This window comes from Macaca nemestrina, chromosome 15, assembly GCF_043159975.1.
Source record: "Macaca nemestrina isolate mMacNem1 chromosome 15, mMacNem.hap1, whole genome shotgun sequence".
Classification (NCBI taxonomy): Eukaryota; Metazoa; Chordata; class Mammalia; order Primates; family Cercopithecidae; genus Macaca; species Macaca nemestrina.
The window spans coordinates 2,052,073-2,070,245 of record NC_092139.1 but is presented as its reverse complement, the minus strand read 5'-3'; the positions used below and the strand labels follow the sequence as shown (position 1 = coordinate 2,070,245).

The window sequence follows — 18,173 nt, the reverse complement described above, 5'->3', positions numbered from 1 at the left end:
GCTGGCAGAGGGACAGACTCCAGTGGCCATTGCTGTGGCCTTCCTCTTTGTGGGGGTCTCGACAGAGGCGCCTGACGGCCCAGCCCGTGGTCAGACCCCAGTGTTACCAAGACAGTGGTGAATGCCTGGACCTGACACTGTCCAGCACATGTACTCCCTGCGTGGCGTGGACACTAAGGTCCCCGCCCAAGCCCCTGTACTTATCTGGTGAATCGTGCCTTCCAGAGGACAAATCCGGCCTATTCCAGCCTACTCTAGTGATGGAACACCTCACCTCACACCCGACACTTAGCTGAGGGTATCCAGCCCCTCTTCAGCCTGACATCGACCTCGTTCATTCCCCGTGGAGACCCATCAGTAACAGCCCTGCCCTTCATTCAGCCACTATTCCCGTTTTACAGACGACTCAATTGAGGCACAGAGACGCTAAGGACACTCGTCCAAATGTGAAGTAGAGCAGGGCCAACGTTCAAACCCTATCTGCTGGCTTCTGAGTCCACTATCCTGGCTTCCAGCAAAGGGACCGCTGGCATTTCCTTTGATGCCAGGATTTCTAAGCTGTGATGTTTGTGAGCTGCAGCTCCCTGACAACAGTATCAGGCTTCGGTTGAACAGAGAAGCCCAAAGCAGGGCGAGAACGGATGAATAAGCATGGAGTCCCACTGCCAGCCATCAGCTCAGGAGCCTTGAATTCTCCTAGCTGGGTGGGCCCAGGAGGGGGTTCCTCAGCCTCCCACTTCCCTCAACACCCTGCAACGCCTGCCCCAGCCTGCCCAGGTTTCCTGCTCCCAGCACAACAGCTGCAGCCAGCAACGTCCACAAAGGCCAGGCTGGTTCCCCAGCCCTGCACACACGCAGCAGCAGCTCTACCCAACCTCTCCCAGGGGTTCTGGGGAGGAGGGAGCAGGGGAGGGGACGGGGAGGGCCTAGAGAAGGGACAGTAGTGCCCTGGGGGCTCCTGGGCAACCCAGACATGCAGGGGACAAGCTTGTGCCTGGTCACCTATGCCAGTGCTACCAGGCGCTGCGGGGACAGGGAAAGGACAAGAATCTCGCTCTCACGTGGCTCCCGAGCCAGGGGCAGGGGCACCCTGTGAGGCGCTCCGAGGGAGGGAGTGTGCAAAGCCTGCAGGGCCTGTGAGGAGGCCCTGACGCGTGCTGTGGGGCTGCCCCTCCCAAATCCTGCTGGGGTGTGGGCTCTCAGGGTGACTTCTGATGACAAATCCAGGCAGTAATAAGGGACCCAGGGGATCACATCCCATAGCATCATGAGACCGGCCCAGGGTGCCAGGTGCGGGGCCCTGAGTGGGGAGGGTGCTGTTCTGGGCACCTGCTTTCCGCCCTCCCTCATTAACCCCTCCCTAGACTTTGATGAAACCATCTGTGGCTCCTGGCCTCTGCAGGACCCAGCCCCTCAGCTCCTCAGCCTCTGCAGGACCCAGCCCCTCAGCTCCTCAGCCTCTGCAGGTGTCCCTCGGTACTGCCTCACGCCCCTGCCCCAGGTGATAACTATGCCCTGAGCCCCCACCATTCCCACTGGGCATATCCCAGAAATAGGCATTCACAGACCAGGCACGCCCATGACTGCAGCTAGATTTTAAAAGGAATCACAAGAAATGTAATCTCTAGTGGTCCTGGAGCCCCCCTGGGCACCCAGCTTCTGGCACCCTGTGGACACCCAGGAGTAGGGGGGCGGCCCAACCAGCTGCGCAGCCGCCCAGCCCTGCCAGCGGGGAGCTTCCTCCCTCCCTGCCCTCCGGATACACCCTCACCCCCACTGAGCGAGCCCAGGGTTGGGGGAGGTGCATAGTTCCCTTACTAGCCGGAGCGAGAAATTGCGGAGAACAGGGAAAAGGGTGGCAGGAAGGGCCCGGTGCACGATACCCGCCGCACCCGCCCGGAATCCTGGTTCCCTGGAGCGCTCAACCCAGCCCGCCCTGCCCCGGGGAGCGCGAGGGGGCGACCCGCCAGGCTGCACCCGGGTGGGGCGGGGACGACAGCGGGGGCTGCCTCCCTCCTCCGCCGCCACCCCCAACTGCTGGGCGCGCCGCGCGGCCGCCGGCTTCGTGGAGACGCGCAGAGCCGGGAGGGCGCGGGCGCGGCGGGAAGTGTGCGGGGCTAGGGTGCGCGGAGAGCGCGAGGGAGGAGATTCGGAGCGAGGGAGGGGAGCGCGCCGGGGCAGCCGTGCGTGCATTCCTCCCGGCGCCACAAGCTCGCCCCGCGCAGCCCGAGCCAGGCTGGGCGCTGTCCTCGGGAGCCTGGGGAACCGCGCGATTTGGAGATCAGAGGCACCCGGAACCGGTGGCAAGCGCCGAGCCCGGAGACAGCCCGAGGAACCGCGGAGTCTGGAGCCAGGAGCCCGGAGCTGGGAGTCCGGAGCTGGGAGTCCGGAGGAGCGCGGAGCCCGGAGCTCGGGGCGGCGCGTCTGGGTCTGGCGCTTCCCGGCTGGACGGCGCGCCCGCTGGTCTTCGCCACGCGCCCTCCTCTGGGCTCCCGTTCATCGGTCCCCGACTGAGACGTGCCCAATCCGCCCGGACTTCCAGCCCCGGAGGCGCGGGACAGAGCCGCGGACCCCAGCGCCCACCATGCGCCTCAACAGCTCCACGCCGGGAACCCCGGGCACGCCGGCCGCCGACCCCTTCCAGCGGGCGCAGGCAGGACTGGAGGCGGGGCTGCTAGCCCCGGGCTTCAGCAACGCTTCGGGCAACGCGTCGGAGCGCGTCCTGGCGGCACCCAGCAGCGAGCTGGACGTGAACACCGACATCTACTCCAAGGTGCTGGTGACCGCCGTGTACCTGGCGCTCTTCGTGGTGGGCACCGTGGGCAACACGGTGACGGCGTTCACGCTGGCGCGGAAGAAGTCGCTGCAGAGTCTGCAGAGCACGGTGCATTACCACCTGGGCAGCCTGGCGCTGTCCGACCTGCTCACCCTGCTGCTGGCCATGCCGGTGGAGCTGTACAACTTCATCTGGGTGCACCACCCCTGGGCCTTCGGCGACGCGGGCTGCCGCGGCTACTACTTCCTGCGCGACGCCTGCACCTACGCCACGGCCCTCAACGTGGCCAGCCTGAGTGTGGAGCGCTACCTGGCCATCTGCCACCCCTTCAAGGCCAAGACCCTCATGTCCCGAAGCCGCACCAAGAAGTTCATCAGCGCCATCTGGCTCGCCTCGGCCCTGCTGGCGGTGCCCATGCTGTTCACCATGGGCGAGCAGAACCGCAGCGCCGACGGCCAGCACGCCGGTGGCCTGGTGTGCACCCCCACCATCCACACCGCCACTGTCAAAGTCGTCATACAGGTAAGCCTCAGTAACCAGCCCCGGGGCTCCCCTCTCCTTCACCCCAAAAGCAACGCCAGTGGTGTGCCTTCTGGGTAGGGAGTGGGAGAGATGTCACAGAGACAGTCTACTCCTGTGAGGCTTCGAAGGCGGTTGGGGCAGCTTGGGTGCAGCTCCGGAGTTGCCAGGCTCAGCTCCTATCTTCTCCCCTCCTGTTGAGGGGATGGAGCCCCTGCCTGTGACCTCCCTGGGGTTGGTGGCTGGGCCTCCGACGTCTGTGAATTCCTTAAGTTCTAATGGAAACATGTGCGCTGGCACCTGCGTCTCCAAAGGAAGAGGTCCCTTTCATCAGCTTCTCAAAAGGCTTTGTGCCCCCAACAGGTGACGTTCCTCCCCTCTGCAGAGAAGCCCCCAGACTGACCCTGCCAGTGCCTCCCAACTGCCTGCCCTGACCCAAACTGGGGAGTCAGAGCAGAACCTGATGCCATCTTGGGCTGGTTCCTAGTTTAGCCTCAGCTTTCCCATCTGTATGATGGGGTAGTCTTAGCATTGACCTCAGAAGGTAGAGCATTTGAGAGAGAATGTGTGGGAAGTGTTTGCATGGCCCCCGACACATAGAAGCGCTCACAGGTACTATTACTGCTGGATGGTGGGGACGATGTTTCTGCTGGGAAGGTTGTGAGGCTCTGCGGGTGGTGGTGGTGTTGTGGTGAGGTGTGTAAAACTGGAGCCGAGTGACCAAGGGCCCCCCAAGGGTCTGAGTAAAGCGCCGTAGGAATGCAGGTGGGAAGCCCCCTTGGGAATCAGTTTGGCTGAGGTTCGTGGCTGGAGGGGAGGACTGATCAAACCAAAGTCCCGAGCCGGAGGTTGGTGTCCAGGGAGGAAGTCAGGGCTGGTCGGGCACTTTGGATGGCACCTTGGACACGAGCAGCCTTCGAGGTGTGGGGTTTCTTCCATTTCTGGTGGGCTAAGGAAGCCAGAGGGTGAAGGATCCAGGCAGAGTCGCCCACCTCTGCCCAGCTAGAGGGGCTGGGGTGGCTGGCTGTCCCCCTGGCTCCCGACACACCAGCATCGGCAGCCTCCCAGCTAAGCTTCTGTAGTTGCCTGGGCAGCCCTCATATGCCAGTGTGCCCGGTGGGGGTGGGGGCAGCAGTGCCGGGCAGAGCGTCACCTGGGCCCTAACTGACCCTCCACTGGCCACCACCCAGGTGGACTGGGGGGTGGGGGGTAGAACTGAGCTCCCAGTCTCCCCGGCTGCACGTAGAACTGGTGGCAACAGGTGTCTCCTCTGGGGGAGGCCCCTCCCACAGACACTGGTAGCAGGCAGTGAGTCAGGGCTGCTTTGCCTCTGCCGCAAGAGTCCCTGCCCTCCCCAGAGGCAGAAGTAGGCACGGCCCGTGGGGTAAACGCAGTGATAAGTGACCTCTCGCTCCCTTTGAGGCTTCATCTGCTCTCCCCAAGCTCCTGCCTTTGATCGGCATTGGCCAGGGGCGTGGAGGGGCCCCAGGGGCGACAGCCACCCAATCCTTCGGAAGGTGAGCAGTGGAGGGGTCAGTGCTGTCACTGCCCACCCAGGAGGTGTCCCCGCTCAGACCCCTGATCCTCCCGCTCCCCTGGCAAAAGGCCAGGAGCTCACCAGCCTCCACAATCCTCGAAAACAAACAGCTGAAAAGCACAGGGGTGTGACGACAGCTCGGCTCCACCCCCAAGAAAGTGTCCTCCCTGGCGTGCGTGGGTTCTCTGCCGGGTACTTGGGATTGGGCACCTGTGGGACATCACTTTGCCTCCCAAAGCACCACCTGCCCAGCCTCGTTGCTTCGAGGCTGCGAGGCAGATTTGGCCAAGTCATGCTGCGGCCAGCCACAGGCACTCGTCCACTCACAGAGGCCTGTGACACTTCAACCCTGGGACAGCGGCCCCACGCCCTGCAGATGCCATGCTGGCCGAGCGTTGCTGAATGCCCCTGGCATCTCCACACCCTTGGAGAACATAGTTTCCACTTTTCTTTAAAGGGCTCAGCTGCGTGCCTGGGAGCGGCTGATTACAAGGGTGCTCCTCCATCCGATGCTGGCGGCCTGGGGCTTTCCAGGGCCCTAATGCCGGCTGCTCCCTGTGCTCGAAAAGAACATTCCTTGTAGGAGAGGCCTTGGCTTCCCCCGACCCCTGCTCTGCCATTTGCCATTTTACTAGAGGTTTCCCCAGAATTAGGGGGTTTATGGTCTCCCCGTGGGCTTCTGGGCCACTGGCAGATCTGGGTGAACATTCAGCTTTCAAACGATGATGTCTGACTGAGGAGGGGCTGGATACCCTCAGCTAAGTGTCTGCCTCTCAGTGACCACGTATGGAAGTGTTGGGGCAGTAGCCAATCAAATGGCCCCTCTTTCCAAAACAGGGGTCCTTTCCTGCCCCAGGGGCCCCTACAAAATTTGGGCTTGGGCACTTGCAAACAGAAATTGTGTTTAGAAATGAGGTGGTTTGGTGATAACACTTTGGAGCAACTTACGGGAATCCTCCCTGAAGCCAGCTGGGCATTTTCCTAGTGTGTAGCTGGGGCTGGGAATCGACGGTGGAGTGGGCAGGGCTCTCAGGCCAGCAGACAGGACCTGGTGCCCAGGACCCTCCCAAAGGCCCCAGACCTGGCCCCAGTGCAAGCAGTGTGACTGGGAGGAGGTGCTGGGGGCTCAGGGACCTACGGGTGCTCCTGGGTTCCCCTGGACTGTCCTACCCCTCCTCTAGCCCACCCACACACGTGGCCCCACACAGGCAGATGGCCCTTGCTTCTTGGATGGTCCCCCATGGCACAGGTCCAACCTCCAGGTTTGACCTCGGCTGTGACAAGGTCCCGGTGGCACAGGCTCTGTGTGGCAGGGCTCAGGGCTGATGGCCCAGATGGTGGGTCATCAGAGTCCCGTGCTTATCCATCCGCGGTGTGTATACTGAACGTATGCACACATGTGTGTGCAGGGACCCACGGTGGCAGGGGCCTGGGACCTCAGGTATCCGATTCAAATCAGATGAGGGATGAGGTGGCTGCAGCCTTTGAAAGTTTTAGAGACCCGCCCCGACCATGGCCCCACACAAAAGCAAACCCTCTCGGCCTCACAGGCACGAGTCCATTAGATCCTTCTGAGTGGCCGTGAGGACTCCTTTCATCACTGCCATTGTCTGCACCAAGCGAGTCCCGCTCCTGCAGGCTCAGCCTCCCTGCCTCCTCCTTTGTTTTCTCTGCAAGGCTTTTTCATATTGAGTACAAACAGCAGTGCTCTTTGCTGGGTTAGATCCCAACTCAGAGGGCACCTGCTCCCTCCCAGGGGCCGATGAGGCCTCGATTCATGCAGGAGGAGCTGGTCTCCTACAACCCCTGCTCCAGAGGCCTCCAGGAACAGACAGCGCAGGGCGACTTGGCGAACACCCTGGCCGTTCAGGGCTGGCAGAATTCCAGGAAAGGAGAGGCAGCTGAGACAGGGAAGGAGACAGGTTCCAGTGAAATCCGGCCGTGGATTATTTCAGGGCTCCTGTCCCGTGCCCCAGGCTGTGCCCAGCAACCTCCACAGGCAGCATCCTCATTCTTAGGAAGGATACAGAGGTGTTTAGAGTGTGGAGTCTGCAACTTATTCTCAAATCGTTCAGAAAAAAAGGTGTGGCCAAATGGAAGGAGAGCAAGCAGACAGTGAATCAAGGGAGGAGACCGCTCGCAGGCCACGCGGCACTGGGCTGCAGACCTGCCACGGGCAGCCGAGCGTCCTGGGTATTCTTCCTGCAACTGTTCAGCAGTGGGAACTTTTTCTAGTTAGAAAGTTGCAGAAGGCCGGGCATGGTGGCTCACACCTGTCATCCCAGCACTTTGGGAGGCTGAGGTGGGTGGATCACCTGAGGTTAGGAGTTCAAGACTAGCCTGGCCAACATGGGGGAACCCGATCTCTGCTAAAAATACAAAAATTAGCCGGGCGTGGTGAAGGATGCCTGTAATCCCAGCTCCTTGGGAGGCTGAGTCGTGAGAATCGCTTGAGCTTCAGAGGCAGAGGTTGCAGTGAGCCAAGATCACACCACCACACTCCAGCCTGGGTGACAAGAGGGAAAATCCGTCTCAAAAAAAAAGTTACAGAAGAAGTTGTTCTTCAAGGGGTCCTTAGAACAGCCTGCCCCACTCTGACCTCCCCTGGGGGCGGGAAGGGGACCCACACCATGCAGCTCTGGGCGGCTCTGGCTCCGGCTGTGGCGGCCACAGTGTCCTCACCTGCAGCACAGGGCTTCGAGTGCTGTTGGTGTGAGGCCAAGAGTCACACACTTCCTCCAGTCTGAAAAGCCCATGACCCTTTAGAGGAAAGGAGTGGAGCATTTTTCCTGCCTTTTCTATTCAAACGGTACTTTAGAATAACCCAAGAGTAGGTAAAGGGCAGCGTCTCAGCGCAGAAATGTTCACCAATAAGTGAAGAAGGAGCAGGAGTGTCAGAATCCCACTCATCAGGTGCAGTCCTGATCAAACAATGGATGCAGGCATGGATTCTTGGCAGCTGCCGGTGTCACGAAGGGGAGTTAGGTGTGAGGTGAGCCCTGGTGTGCACACAGCCCCATGGCATCCTTGGAGCAAAGCCATTGAATCTGAATCTGATGGAGCCCCTGATGCCACTGCCAACACACAGGACACACCAGGGACAGAGGAACAGGGACAAATGCACCATTAGGATGCAGCCAGCAAAACCCAGACCACAAGAAACACCTCCAGACAAACAACTCAGTCTGTCCTACAAATAAACAGTGAGGGAATCGGAGACGGTGGCCTGGATTCTTAGCAAAGACTCGGACAAGTCAACCTGTTGCAGAATGCCGGCACCAAAGCCGATCATTCTTCATGCCAAGAAACAGCGAGAAAAGCCTGGGTAGTTGAATAGCTACAAATTCTTGTCCAGAGCTGTTATGGGTATGGTTTTCAAAATGGTCCTGATCTCTTAGAGGTACATATGGAAGTGTTTACAGACAAAATGATACAATGTCTCAGATTTACTGAAGCATGGTCTGGAGGAAGGGGCTGTAGGATGGCAACAGAGGAGACAAGATTGGTCTTAAGTCTATAATCGTGGAAAGGGGGTGTCGATGACATTTTTGGTGTGTGTTTGAAAAATTTAGTAATTACAAGTTTTCAAAAGGTTAAAGTGCTATATGTTGGAAATAAAGAATTTGGAGAGTGAAATCAGACGTTCAGACGGTGACTCTGAGGCCGTGGGGGGTGAGAGGGCAGGACAGGACAGGGAGGCGACCTTGGCCTTGCTCCAGGCACTAGATCTGCCTGTTGGAGCCAGGTGGGAGACGGCAGGGAGAGGACCTGCAGACATGCAAGTCCACGTCTGTACCTTGTAACCCCATTTCCCGGATTAAGCAGAGGGCAGAGCCACCTGTGCATATCACGTGGCTGGAGAGACAGGGCCTGGAGGTGCTCTCAGCAGGGGAAACCTAGTCTGACCCTGTGGTGCTCCCCATGGGACAACGGTCAGGCTTTTGAGTGAGACGGGCAAGGGTGGGAGCATGAGGGGCCCAGAGCTGGCCATGGCTGGCTCTGACTGGGCTTGGAGTCCTCAAGAGTGACTTGGCCCAAGGCGGTTCAGGCTCACCTGTTCACGGCTCTGCACTGGGACCCGTGGTCAGCTCTCCCAGGCTGTCCTACACTTGGACTGACAGTATTCTGAGGACATTCAACTCCAGGGATAAACGGGGTCGTGGGGCTGTGCCTGCAGTTCTGTGGGTGCTGAGGGCAGCAAGGGAGTACGGCCACCCTGTGCTTACCAAGAACCACTGCAAGCCACCCCACAGGCGAGGCAGGGCCTCGGGCAGCAGCCCAGGGATCTCCAGGTCTGTTCTCAGGGGCACCAGGGCTCCCAGCTGGTAGCATCTGATGATGGGCAGAGAGGGCCCTGGGCTGAGCAGGGCCCAAGAGGGCATCCGGCCTGTGCACAAACCAGAGGCTGCCTTTGTTTTTCTCAATCGCAGAAATAAATTCCCAAGTGGTGATCTAGTAGTTTGTATTAAGAGAAGAAAAAAAGCTTTTCTTTATTTTTGAATCATGGTGAAACACACATCACTTAAAACGTGCTGTTGTGCCCTCTGTGAGGGTGCAGTTGAGCAGCATGAAGCACGTTCACATTGCTATGCAACCGTCACCGCCATCCACCTCCAGAACCTTCTCTCTCCCCAGACTGAAACTGTCCCCATTAAACCCTGACCCCCAGCGCCTGGTGACCTCTTTGCTGCTTTCTGGCTCGGTGAGGTGGGTGACTCAGGCTGGCAGAATCTCAGGCCTCCCCTGGGTCTTCTTTAAAATGCAGGTTCAAGGAGGCGCGCTTTATGCTGAAAGACACCGGACTCCGAGGCCCTGGTGATTCCAAGCACTTGAGGTTCTGGAAAAGGCTGAGCCGTTGGGACAGGAGGAAGGTCAGCGGAGGGGTGGGGTCGCCATGGGGGCGCTGGGAACTCTGGGGTGATGGAAATGTTCTGTATCTTGGTTGTGGTTCAAAGCTCATGGTTTCGGCGCATGTCAGTCCTGCCCCTGTGAGTCCGTGTTGGTTGCGGTTCAAAGCTCAAGGAGCTGTAGGCTGAGGGGTGGATTTCAGTGTGTGTCAGTCCTGCCCCTGTGAGTCTGTGTTGGTTGCGGTTCAAAGTTCATGGAGCTGTAGGCTGAGGGGTGGATTTCAGCGTGTGTCAGTCCTGCCCCTGTGAGTCTGTGTTGGTTGCGGTTCAAAGTTCATGGAGCTGTAGGCTGAGGGGTGGATTTCAGCATGTGTTAGTCCTGCCTCCGTGAGTCTGTGAAAAACAACAGCAGCAGAGAGTGGCCGAGCTGCCGTCCGCTCAAGGCTGTTTCGGGTGGCCAGGTCCTCCCTCCTGCCGGCCTGTGTGCACTCAAGATCCTCCTCCTCTGCATGGCCATGAAGGGCTGTGGGGACACGAGCCCCCCACCCCGCAGCCCCTCACGCCCTGACCAGGCTGCTGCCTGCACAATGCTAGCTCTGCAAGGTGGGCATGGAGGGGAATAGAGATCCTGGTTCTTGGCACTTGGGGGGATGGTGTTCCTGAGGTCACAGCCATGGGGTCTGCCTGCCCCAGAGACCCCCCACTGTTCCCCATCCACACCCTGGAGTTTGACCTTGTCACCGCCAGTGAAGGTGCAGTCGCCGAGGGGCTGGCCCCATCCACGTGGCATCCCAAGGGGAATGCACAACTCCAGAGGGGGACCACCGGGCTCCACAGCGTCAGTGAAGAAACTGAGGCCCAGAGAGGGGCAAGGCACCTGCCCCACCCCTGTGCCCACTGCTCTTCCCAACAGCATCATCAGTGGGGCACCACCCACTCCAGGAGGCCAAGGAGAGAGCCCTGGGTCTGGAGTGCCACGTGGACCTGGTACAGGTTGGAGAGGGGAGGTGCCCAGCGTGCTGACCCACCCGAAGCCACCCGCACCTGCTTTGGGACTTTACATCCCTGTGCACCTGTGGGGGCTGCGTCCTGCATACCCAGGGCTGGCTCCTGAAGGCAGGCAGGGGAGCAAGAAGGAGATCAGGGGAATGCTTCCCGAGAATCGGTGGTTTTGGGTTGTGCCCAGTGGCTCGGAATGGCTGGCTTGCTAGAACCCAGGTTCAAATCCCAGCTTTATCGCTGGCCAGCAGCACGACTCTGAGCAAGTGGTGTGACCATCTGTGCCTCTGTTTCCCTATCAGCCCACTGGAGGTAGCGACTGCCCTGCGGTCTCATGAGTTAATGACATAAAACGCTAGAGACTGTGCCTAGGGTGGAAGAAGGACTCAATTACCCACGCGTACTATTTGTGTTCTCCCCTGAACAGCAGCAGAAATGCAGCAGCACTTGGGAGGGCCGGGAGCCTCCCCAGGCAGGAGGAATTCTCTTCTGAGCATCTGGGCTAACATCTTTCATTCCTTCCTTCATTCACTCGTCATTCATTCACTGAACACTTACTACAAGCCAGGATGGGTGTATAGCAGCCCAAAAAAATTGGCAAAAAGTTCTGGCCCCCTGAACTCTTGTCCCACCAGAGAAGATAGAAAATAAGCAAAATAGATAGGCATGATACATGACTGGCAGGGAGTAACAAGAGCTGCAGAGAAAACCACATGGGGGGAGCGCGGGGGTGCAGGCAGGTCAGGAAGGCCTCATGCAGACCCTGCAGGAGCACACTGATGGGCGTTGGGGAAGATGCCAGGTAGGGGAACAGCAGGTGCAAAGACCCTGGGGCAGGCACGTGCTGGGTGTGCCGGAGGAACAGCGCTCGCCTGGCTGGGGTGGCCAGAGCAGAGTGAGCAGAGGGCCGTGTGAGAAGCCACCAGCAGATCCCGCCGGGCCTCATAGACCTCGCTGCAGCTTTTATTCTAGAAGAAGTGAGTGAGCGTGGGAGATTCTGGGCAGAGCCGCCATGCAACTTACATGTTAAAGGGACAGCTCTGAGTGCTTTGTTGAGAATGCATTTAGGGGTCAGGAGAGTGGTTGGGAAGCTGCTGCCGGATGTCTTGGGAGTGACCAAGGTGACCTGGGCCAGGGTGGGGGTGGAGAAGGTGGTGGAGAGGGGTAGGATACCAGATACGTGCTTTTCTTTGTTCCTACTTCATTTTTCGACTGACATGCAATAAGGTTCCCTCTGTGCTTGTTCGCACCTATGAGCTTCAATAAACGCAGCCCCTGTATCCCCACTTCAGAAGACAGACCAGCCCCAGCCCCCAAACCCTGTGGCCCACCCACCCCGACGCCAGCCCCTCCACCCACTGGTCTGCTCTCCTTCCCCACAGCTTTGCCTTTTCTGGGATGTCGCGTGAGTGGAGCCAGCTGGGCCGTGGCCTCTCGAGCAGGCCTTCTTCCTTCACTCCATCCTCTGAGCTGTCGCCTGCATCCACTAGGCGTTCCTTTTCACTGTGGAGTCAGATCCATTGTGTGGATAGACCACGTTTGGTTGATGCATTTGCCCCCGAAAGACTTTTGGGTTGTTTCTAGGCTTGGGCGATTATGAATAAAGTAGCGACAAATATTCACATACGATGAATTTTGTGTGAATATACATTTTCATTTCTCATGAGTAAATACATTGGTTTCAGATTGCTGGGTCATACAGAAAGTGTATGTTTGCCAGCATTTCCAAAGCGATGCGTTGTTTTGAACGTCCCTAACCCTAGCCCTAACCCACAAGAGAGCACCGGTCACTCTGCATCCTGGCCGACTCTTGGTCTTGCCTCACTGCTCTGGCTATGACTTCCAGTATGATGGTGAATAGGAGTGATGAGAGTAGACATCCTTGCCTTGCTTCCAATCTTTTTTCTTTCTTCCGAATCAGGATCTTACTCTGTCACCCAGGCCGGAGTGCGATGGTGCAATCTCACCTCTCTGCAACCTCCACCTCCCAGGCACAAGCGATTCTCCTGCCTCAGCCTCCTGAGTAGTTGGGATTACAGGCACATGCCACCACACCCGGGTAATTTTTTGTATTTTTTATGGCGATGGGGTCTCACCATGTTGCCCAGGCTGGTCTCAAACCCCTGGACTCAAGAGATCTTCCTGCCTCAGTCTCCCAAAGCGTTAGGATTACAGATGTGAGCCACCACACCCACCCTGCTCCCAATCTTAGGGGTAAAGTTTTCAGTCTTTCTAGTTAAGTGTGAAGTTTTTACTTTTTAGTTTTTTGTCAGTTTTTTTTGTTTTGTTTTTTGTTTTCATTTACCCATTCTAATAGGTGTGTATCTGGTTGTGATTTTAATTTGCATTTTTTTAGTGACTGATGATGTTAAGCATCTTTTCTTGTGTTTAAGTGACATTTACATATCTTCTTTGGTAAAATGCCTGTTCTAATTGTTTGCTATTTAAGAAATTGGGTTGTTTTCATATGGTTTAGTTTTGAGAGTTTTAAAAATACATTCTGCATATGAGACCTTTATCAGATATGTGATTTGCAAATATTTTCTCCCGTGTAGCTTTTCTTTGCATTTGCCTAACATTGTATTTCACACGGCAAAGAGGTGCAATTTTTATAAAGTCCAACATATCACAAATTTTGTGGATCACTCTTTTGGTATGGTGTCTAAGAATTCAACGCCTAGCCCAAGGCCACAAGGATTTTCTTCTGTATTGTCTTCTAGAAGTTTTATAGTTTTATATTTATGTTTATCAGCTATTTTGAGCTCATTTTTCTGTAAGGTGTGAGGTATAGGTCCTCTTTTCTATAAGGTGTGAGGTATAGGTCCTCTTTTCTATAAGTTGTGAGGTATAGGTCCTCTTTTCTATAAGGTGTGAGGTATAGGTCCTCTTTTCTATAAGGTGTGAGGTATAGGTCCTCTTTTCTATAAGGTGTGAGGTATAGGTCCTCTTTTCTATAAGGTGTGAGGTATAGGTTCTCTTTTCTATAAGGGGTGAGGTATAGGTCCTCTTTTCAATAAGGGGTGAGGTATATGTCCTCTTTTGCATATGAATATGCAAATGTGCCAGCATCTGATAACACGATGACAGCTTTCTCCATGGAAGCTTCTTTGTGCCTTGGTCAAGATAAGTAAGCTGACCCCATGTGTGGGGTCGACATCTACTTTCTCTCTATTATTATTATTATTTTTTTTTTTTGAGACTGAGTCTCACTTTATTGCCCAGGCTGGAATGCAGTGGTATGATCTCACCTCACTGCAACCTCCGCCTCCTGGGTTCAAGCTATTCTCTTGTCTCAGCCTCATGAGTAGCTGGGATTACAGGCAGGTGCCACCACACCCAGATAATTTTTGTATTTTTAGTAGAGATGGGGTTTTACCATGTTGGCCAGGCTGGTCTCAAACTCCTGACTTCAAGTGATCTGCCCCATTGGCCTCCCAAAGTGCTAGGATGACAGGCATGAGCCACCGTGCCCGGCCTATACCCACTTTTGTCTGTTCTTTTTTTTTTTTTTTTTTTTGAGACGGAGTCTTGCTTTGTCGCCCAGGCTGTGGTGCAGTGGCCGGATCTCGGCTCACTGCAAGCTCCGCCTCCCGGGTTTACGCCATTCTCCTGCCTCAGCCTCCTGAGTAGCTGGGACTACAGGCGCCCACCACCTCATCCGGCTAGTTTTTTGTATTTTTTAGTAGAGACGGGGTTTCACCATGTTAGCCAGAATGGTCTTGATCTCCTGACCTCGTGATCCTCCCGTCTCGGCCTCCCAAAGTGCTGGGATTATAGGCTTGAGCCACTGCGCCCGGCCTTGTCTGTTCTTTTAATCTGTGTATCCCTAGCATCTCGATCCCACACTCTCTTGATTAGCTTTACACTAAGTCTTTCAGGTAGCATGAGTCTTCCAACTTTGTTCTTTTTCAGAATTGTTTTGGTTATTCCAGTTCCTTCACTTTCTATGGAAATTTTAGAATCGGCTTGTTAATAGCTACGAAAAAAGTCTGCTGGGATTTTGTTAGTGTGTAGTGGAGATTTGGCATCCTAACCTTGAGACTTTCAATGCATGAATACAGCACATCTCTCCATTTATTCAGGTCTTCTTTGATTTATTTCGTCAGTAGTAGTTTCCAGCAAGTAGATCCTACTCATTGCTTTTAGATTTGTACTTAAATATTCATGGTTTTGGTGCTATTGCACATGGTACCTTTTTTGAAATTTGCTCTTTTCAATTTTTCATGACTAGTACATATAAATATAATTAGTTTTATATATTGACCTTATATTTGCATCCATGACAAACACACTTATTAATTCTAACAGTTTTTTTTTGTAGGATCCTTGGGATTTTCCATGTAGGCAGTCATGCTGTCTGTGAATAAAGAAAATTTTATTTTATCCTTTCTAATCTGTATATGTTTATTTCCTTTTGTTGCCTTATTACTCTGGCTATGACTTCCAGTATGATGGTGAATAGGAGTGGTGAAAATTGACCTCTTGCCTTGTTCCTGATCTTAGGCAGAAAGTTTGTAGTCTTTTTAATTGAGTATGAAGTTTTTTCGTTTATTTAAGCTTTTGGGAGAGCTCTTTATAAAGTTAGGAAAGTTTCCTTGTATTCCTAGTGTGCTGAGAGATTTTTTCTTAATTGTGAATGAATAAATTTTGTGCAATGATTTTTCTGTCTCATCGTGTGGTAAGATCCTGTGGATTTTCTCCATTAGTCAGTGAATGTGGCGAATTATATTGATTACTTTCCAGTTGTGATAAAATGTACATCACATAAAATTTACCACTTTAGTCAATTTAAGTGCACAGTTCTGTGGCACTAAGTACATTGTCACATGTCCATCCCCACCCTCCCTCTCAGTACATTGTCTTGCGACCTTCTCCACCCTCCCTATCCAGAGCGCTTTTCATCTTTCCAAACTGAAGCTCTGCACCTGTTAAACACTAACTCCCCATTTCCTCCTCCCCCAGCCCCTGGCAACCACCATTCTACTTTTTGTCTCTGTGAATTTGACCACTCCAGGTGCCTAATATAAGTGGAAAACCTTGGTTAATTTTTGAATGATGAACCAGCCTCACATTCCTGGGACAGACCTCATTTGGTCGTGTATTAGCTGGTTTTGACTTGCTAGTATTTTGCTGAGGATTTTTGCTTATGAGAGGATCTATGCTTATGAGAAATATTGGTCTGTAACTTTATTTTCCTGGGTTATCTTCATCTGGTTTTCTGGCCTCATAACATGAGCTGGGAAGTTCTTGTTCCTTTTATGTTTTCTGTCAGAGGCTGTGTAGAATTGGCATGATTTCCTCTTTAAAGCTTTGGTAGATTCTCCAGCAAAACCATCTGGGCCTGGAGTTTTGTAGGAAGGTTTTTATAAATTCAATTCTTTTCAAAGAGACCGGGTGTAGTGGTTCATGCCTGTAATCCCAGCACTGTGGGAGGCCAAGGAGGGTGGATCACCTGAGGTCAGGAGTTTGAGACCAGCCTGACCAACAGGGTGAAATCCCATCTCTACTAAAAATACAAAACTTAGCCAGGTGTGGTGGTGGGCGCCTGTAGTCCTGGCAACTCAGGAGGCTGAGGCAGGAGAATCACTTTAACTCGGAAGGCAGAGGTTGCAGTGAGCCGAGATCATACCAGTGCACACCAGCCTGGGTGACAGAGCAAGACTCTATCTCAAAAAACAAATTATTTTAAAAGATAAAGGAATATTCAGGTTATATATTTCTTGATGAGTAAGTGTTAGTAATTTGTATCTTTTGAGGAATTGGTTCATATAATCTATTTTGTCAAATTTTAGAGCATAGATTTATTTGTGGTATTCTCTCATCATCCTTTTAATGTCTGTGGGGTCTGTAATATTGGTAATCTGTGACTTCTGTCTTTTCTCCTTGGTCAATATGGCTAGGATTTTATTAACATTATTGTTCTTTTTCAATAATGAGCTTTTGGTTTTGTTTATTTTTTTTTCTATTGTCTTTTAGCTTTCAATTTTATTTATTTATATTTCATTTCCTTTTTTCTGCTTGCTTTGGATTTAATTTGCTCTTCTTTTCCTAGATTTCCTAAGGTGGGAGCTTAGATTATTGATTTAAGATTTTTATTCTTTTCTAACACAAACATGAAATGCTATAAATGTCCTCCTAGTTAGTGCTTTCGTGGTATCTCAAAATTTTTGAACATTGTTTTCTAATTTAGATCAAAATATTTTTATATCTCTTGAGACTCCCTCTTTAACCTTTGAGTTACTTAGAAGAGTGTTGTTTAGTTTCCAAATGTTTGGGATTTTCCAGATATTATTTTGTTATCCATTTCTAATCTAACCCTATTATGTTTAGAGAACAAACTTGCATGACTTAAATTCTTAAATTTGTGAATGCTTGTTTCATGGTTTAGGATAGTGGTCTATGCTGGTGAATGTCACATGCACACTTGAGCAGAATGTGTTGTGCTACTATTGCTGGGTATATTATTCCATGAAGGTCAATTTATTTGATAGTGTCATAGTATTTAATTCTAGAATTTTTATTGGTTCTTTTAATATAGTTTCTTTTTCTCTTTTAAGAACTTTCATTTTTCCATTTATTTCAAGAGAGTTACTTTTACATCAAGGAGCATGGTTATAATGCCTGCTTTAAAGTCTTTGTCTGGTAAATCCATCCTCTGGGTCATCTTGAGGGCGGCATTTATTGATTATCTTTTCCTTGAGAGTTAGTCCCATTTCCATGGTTCTTTTTCTGTTAAGTAATTTTGAATTAATTCCCGAACATTTTGAATTTTGTTGTGGTTGTTTGGGTTATGTTAAAATCCCCTGGAGAGGCAGTCATCTTGGTCAGAGCTGCCACTTTTGTCTCACCGTCTGTCCGTAGTGGTTCTGATGTCAGGCCTGTTTTTGGGTCTTTTGCTGTTCAACCATTCCACACGCAAGCGCCATTCAGGGGCAAGCTTAGATCTTGGAGATGGTTTACATCATAGTGGTTTTCAAGCCCTTGACTATAATTGTTTAGCTATGTTCCTTATATATGGTAACTGCAGGACTTGTATTGACTCATACACAGAACTGGGGGATCCCCTTGTTCAGCTCTCGCCTCTCTGAGATTTCCTCTCACACTCTCTAGTTTCCAGGGATCCTTTACTTAGTCCTCTAGCCAGGAAGCCAGAGTATTCCATGTTATGTCCTCTGCTGACTTCTTTAGATCCACCTCTCTGTATTTGCTCTTGGAATGGTTGCTCTGGAATATCAGTGTGTCTCTGAGTGGACTCTGAGTGGTCAGAGTCTGATCAGATTCATATTATGCTGATTTATACCTGACACTTCTTGCTTCTCACTTCCACCTTGAGGTCTGTTTCAATGGACTCATTTTCTTCTTGTCAGTGGGTCACATTTTCCTTTCTTTGCATATCTAGTCATTTTAAATCTGTACTAGACCTTGCAGATGACACATTAAAGAGACTGGATTGTGTTATGTTCCTTTGGAGAGTGTTGATGCTTATTTTAGCAGG

General features: G+C 52.8%; 1 protein-coding gene across 1 annotated transcript in view; it reads left to right on the top strand.

Moving 5' to 3' along the window:
* The first annotated feature begins 2,127 nt into the window (after positions 1-2,127).
* LOC105470521 (neurotensin receptor 1) overlaps positions 2,128-18,173 on the top strand; it is a 54,254-nt gene continuing 38,208 nt past the window's right edge. The window contains exon 1 of the mRNA XM_011722604.3: positions 2,128-3,298. Coding sequence (XP_011720906.2) covers positions 2,585-3,298 — 714 coding nt within the window. The 5' untranslated portion in view covers positions 2,128-2,584. The remainder of the gene's footprint in view (positions 3,299-18,173) is intronic.